The 5,419-nt window shown below is 51.2% G+C and overlaps 1 protein-coding gene across 1 annotated transcript in view; it reads left to right on the top strand.

Moving 5' to 3' along the window:
* Positions 1–5,419, top strand: part of SHH (sonic hedgehog) — a 12,208-nt gene extending 6,789 nt beyond the window's left edge. Inside the window, exon 3 of the mRNA XM_019508154.1 lies at positions 4,100–5,419. Within this exon, the coding sequence (XP_019363699.1) occupies positions 4,100–4,836 (737 nt within the window). The 3' untranslated portion in view covers positions 4,837–5,419. The remainder of the gene's footprint in view (positions 1–4,099) is intronic.

The raw sequence follows: 5,419 nt of genomic DNA, 5'->3' as shown, positions 1-5,419 counted from the left end.
GGGGTCCCGGGCCGGGGGTGGGGGAAGCCAGGCTGGCCCCGAGCGGCGCCGGCCCGCGCCGAGCACCGGGCGCTGCTTGCGGCCCTTGGCCACTTTCCCTTCCCCGGGGCGACCTGAGTAGTTGGAGCCAGATCCCGTGTCCGGGGCGCAGCTGAAGGCTGGCCCGGCTCGAGGCGGCTGCCCGGGACGCACAATAACCTTCTTCCAAATGAGCAGCACAATCCAGCTCCATGTATATTTCATAGGGGAGACAAATCTACTCATTAACATTCCCCGCACACTTGGAGTTTGGGGGCAATATTTAGTGCATGTCAGGCAGGGTCGTGTGACTGTACTACACGGGCTTCAAGAGAGCAGGCTTGAATTCCGGCAGCTCAGTCTTTTTCCGACTTGTCAAAACCTCGTTTCATGACAGAGAATCGTATGAGAAGATTAAACCCTATAATTCCAGGCAGGAAGATTCTTTATCTAGCTCTCTATTTGCAAAAAGTATGATCCCGGAGATTGGAATGCAAAGAAGAGTCCCCCAAGGCCTGAATTATTGTCATCAGGACAGAGGAGAGAGGGACAGGGGTGGTAAAAGGGACATTGATAATGGGCTACAGCAAGTATTTAGAGCAAGCCCCTACATTTAAAATTCAAATACACATCTTGAGTGTCTTGGAAAAGTGGCTCTGCTGTGCAAATAGTGCTTGGAAGGTCCTGGGTTTTTGGAGAGTATGTGTGTGAATTGGCATATAGGGTTTCTGCACCTGAACAAATAGGGGGGGGAAAGAAGCTGGGGAAAAAAATGGAAGTGTCCTCTCTTCCAAGAGTGTCTGCATTTATTACATGAATCAGAATGACAATGCTGATCCTTTATTGGATTTTAATTAGAGAACCCAAACAAGCACTGCTCAAAGAAGCAGATTTTCACACCTCTGCCAATTCACTGGCATGTTTGTAGAGCTGCTACACTACTAGATCTATTCATCAAGCCGCTGAATATGCAAACAAAGCTCAAGCAAGAGCTTTACTAGGGGCTTGTACGAAGGTGTAGTTTGCTAGTAAAGGACTCTACATAAAGCACATAGCTTGTTTGTTGCCATGTTCTCCCTGAAGAGGCCTTGGAGATCTTGCTGCTTTATTTCTGCAGCAGAAGCGATAAAGTTGTTAGCAAATCAATAACATTCTGATTTTCCTTCCTCTCCTTCCTGAGAAAGTCATTAGGAGATGCTCCACCTATTTATTTAAATCTTAATAGCTTAAGCACCAGCCACAGGGGCAAAAATCAAATCAAATCTCTACCTGTGGCCTTGCTACTTTTAGAAGAAAAATTGCTTAGACTATATGTTGGTACACACAGTAATTGAGGGAAACCCAAGTGAAGTCAAGGGTAGAGCAGGAATCGAAATACTTGCATCACAAGTAGTATCACAAGTACTTGCTACCAATATGCAGTATATTGTATCTCCCAGTGTACAGCAGTGCACAGCTGAGTGTTCAGGAACACCAGGAATCCCTAGGGGAAGGTCCATAACCTTTCTCATGCAGAAGGCCAAAATTGCCCAGGGCATGTTATTGAAATCTTTTTTGAGAGAGACTTAAAATCTGGTTTGTTTGTTTTTTTTAAATGGTTTGAATGTCTTTTGGAGGATTAAGCAGGTAGTGGCTGCAAAATCAACCAAGACTCCCACCATGGAGGATTATGGCAAAACAGTGACAAACTCCAATGACACTGTGCATGAAAGGAAAGGCTGTTTTGAGGCTGGGCAGGGGCTGAGGGAGCATACTCTCCTGGCTTGAGATGCAGACAGATTTCTGATCTAGTGGGGCACAAATACTCCTGCTCCTAATAAGGTGTGGAGAACTCTTAAATAGTGGCCTGGGATGCACCTGCTTTGAGCTGTGGGGAGCTGAAGAGCAGTGTGATCCGAGGTGTGGGGTGCAGGAAACCTGGGATGTCCCCAGAGCCTACTCTAGGAAGGTGGATGATAGATGTCTAAGAGAGTGAGCGAAAGTATGGGCCAGTGTTGTAGACACTGGATTCAGGCATGGAGGCTCTGCCAAGGGCTTCGTTGTAACAGTCAGTAGGTCACTTCATTTCTCTGTGCTTTGTTTCCCTTCCACTCCTTGGTTCTGTCTACACTAGCAAAGTGGGCTGCTTTCACTAAGGATTTGGCTACACAGAGAATTTGACCAAAATAACTCCTACGGAGTAAACTGTTCTACAATTGGTATTCCAGAAAATCGCCATGTCAGAAAATTCCAGCGTACAAGTGACTTTGTTCAAGGAAAATTATTCTGCTTTCAAAGTGTCTAAATTATTTTGGAATAATATTATTGTGGAATAAATCTGATTAAGTAAGATGTGGCCTGCAAAAGCTGGTGCCTTTCTGAATGAGTTAGTCTATAAGGTGCCACTTCTCTCTATTCTGGAGTCAAGTAATTTCTATTGAAACATACAACCTCCACTTGGGAAGCCGTTTCAGAATAGATTATTATAGGTCTATAAATAATAAAATAATTCGAGTGGGTGCATCGACACTTGAAATTAGTGTGAAGCAACAAACTCTGGCACGTATCATGCCAGAGTTTATTCCTCCCGGGTGCTGCATTTGCGCATGCACCTGGGACCACAGCATGTGCAGCCGGTCAGAGTGGCCCAGGCTGGCAGGGGACTTGACGGAGTCAACCTGCCAGCCCAGGGCTGCTCTGGCCCAGCTCAATGTGGGGCAGGCTAAGGCATGAGGGTGCACTAGTGTGGGAGCTAATTAGTCAGCTCCACAGTAAATGTTTCATGTAGATGCACCCAGCGAGCTTTTTTTGAAGTGGCGATTGTGGTTAGTTCCCTCATGCAGGCAAACCCTACCTCGGTTTCGAAAACTGATCTAGTTAAATCCTTGCTCCTCCACATAGGTACGCTTAAATGGGTTCAACCCTAGCTTGTATGGAGTTAGCTTAAGCTTTCAGTGAAGTAAAGCTATATAAAGGGTTTGCACTACTTACGGCAGATCAGGATTTTTTGATAATCAATGTAGCAAGAGAGGAGCACTTTTCTAGACAAGGCTTTCTTATATGTGGCTTGTCTGCTTAGACTGCAAACTCTTTGAACCAGGATCGATTGTATGATGAGAGTGTACAATGCCTAGCACAATGGCACTGTAGCCTGTAGGTACTACCACCAAGCTTGGAAGAGGATGAGGAGACAGGGTGGGTACACTGCATAGGCTGCGTAGCTCCATAATCCGGGCTGGGAGGGTCATGCACAAAGGCCAGGGCTCTGAGGGTGTGCACAGGAACCCATGGCTGGATGCCTTCAGGACAGAAGCCACAAGGTCTGAGGGTGAGGGTGGAACAAAGACAGCCTCTCTCTGCAAAAAGGCTGAAGGTTGATGAGGGCTGCTAGACACAGAGAGCCCCCAAGCTGGGGTGCGTGGGTCTCTGCTGTGTGCTGGGATTTGGAGAGCCCCTCACTGTGACGGAGGGCGGGGGCTGTTTGGCGATGCAAAGACACCTCAGGTGTCTGTGTGTGTGTGTGTGTGTGTGTGTGTGTGTGTGTGTGTGCATGTGTGTGTGTGAAGAAGTGCACACCCCCTGGCTACTGTTCGTGTGTGTTAGGGAGTGTGTGTGTGTGTATGTGTGAGAGAGTAAAGACCCTCTGGCTGCTGCGTGTGTGTTTCAGGGAGTGTGTGTGTGAGGGAGCATGTGTGTACGGTGAGGGAGGCTGGTGTGTGTGTAAGTGTGTATATCTAAGTGTGTGTGTGTGTGTGTTTGTGTGTGTGAAAGGAAGGGAGGGAGGGAGTGTGTGTGTGTGTGTGTGTGTGTGTGTGGGAATGCAGAGATCGAGCTGTGTGAGGTTGTGTAGGTGTGTGTGTGAGGGAGGGAGGGAAGAGCCCTGGTTGCTGTGTGTGTGTGATTGTGCGGGAGGGAGGGAGGAAAGGAGCATGAGTGTGTGCGCGTGTGTGAGTGCTGCGGTGTGCCCAGAACCCCCCAGTCCCTGGCTGTGTCCCGTGGCTGTGGGGAGGGCAGCTCGGCCTTGTGTTTAACGCTGCCTGGCCTGGCTCTAACGCTGCTCCTCTCTCTCTCTTTCTTCCTTCCCCCTCTGACCCCCACGCAGAGAACTCAGTGGCTGCCAAGTCGGGCGGCTGCTTCCCGGGCTCAGCCACCGTGAGGCTGGAGCAAGGCGGCACAAAGCTGGTGCAGGAGCTGAGCCCCGGTGACCGCGTGCTGGCTGCAGACGCACAGGGCCGCCTGCTCTACAGCGATTTCTTGGCCTTCCTGGACCACGAGCAGGGCGCCCGCAAGCTCTTCTACGTGGTGGAGACACGGCAGCCGCGAGCCCGCCTGCTGCTTACCGCCGCCCACCTGCTTTTTGTGGCGCCGCCACCTCACAACCGCTCCGAGCCTGGGCCAGGGCCGGGGCAGGGGCCAGGGCCGGGGCCCCGCAGCCAGGCACTGTTTGCCAGCCGTGTGCGGCCAGGCCAGCGGGTCTATGTGTTGGGCGAGGGTGGGCAGCGCCTGGTGCCAGCGGCGGTGCACAGTGTGTCACTGCAGGAGGAGGCATCGGGTGCCTACGCACCACTGACAGCGCAGGGCACCATCCTAGTGGACCGTGTGCTGGCCTCATGCTATGCTGTCATCGAGGAGCATGGCTGGGCACACTGGGCCTTCGCACCGCTGCGCCTGGCCCACGCCCTCCTGGCTGCCCTCTGCCCCAGCTGTGGTCTGCCCGATGAGGCGGCGGTGCCCCCTCCTGGCATCCACTGGTACTCGCGCCTCCTCTACCGCCTGGGCAGCTGGGTACTGGATAGCGACGCACTGCACCCACTAGGCATGGCCGGGCCAGCTAGCTGAGAGCCACGCCGGCCACGCCAGGAGACGCGGCTGCTTACGTGCACGAGCCAGCGCGGATCCAGACTGATTCCGAAGTCACGTCCCCTCCTACTCCTCCCCCTGCAGTAGGACAGCCCAAAGTAGACTTGAATGGAGAGAGCCGAGCCCCCAGGGACTTCTGTCCCACCTAGTTTATAAATATATATATTTTTATTTGAGGGGGGAGGATTATTTTTTGGGGGGGAGGGGTTGTTTTGTTTTCTCCTCTCCTGGATATTTATTTGGTCGGTATTTTGCCTCAATGGCCTGAATGGGACCTTCAGGAGCCTTAACGCCTTTCTCTGATAATTTATTATCATGTGAACTGTACTCACAGGGATCACAAAAGAAAAGACACAGATTATTTTGGGAGGCTGAGCAAAACCACGCAGAGTCTATTTTTCTACCTGTCACGCGAGTCCTGACTTTCCCAACAAGCAAAAATACTCCACCCTTCCCCATCCCGCCGTTGCAGCAGCTCCTTGGTTTCAGCCAGTCTTAACAACCAACCAACTCACCAACCCACGCACCCACCGACTGACCGACAAAAAAAAAAAAAAAAAAA

This window comes from Gavialis gangeticus, unplaced genomic scaffold, assembly GCF_001723915.1.
Source record: "Gavialis gangeticus isolate Ggan-Ray unplaced genomic scaffold, GavGan_comp1, whole genome shotgun sequence".
Classification (NCBI taxonomy): Eukaryota; Metazoa; Chordata; order Crocodylia; family Gavialidae; genus Gavialis; species Gavialis gangeticus.
This window is presented reverse-complemented; position numbering and strand designations above follow the sequence as displayed.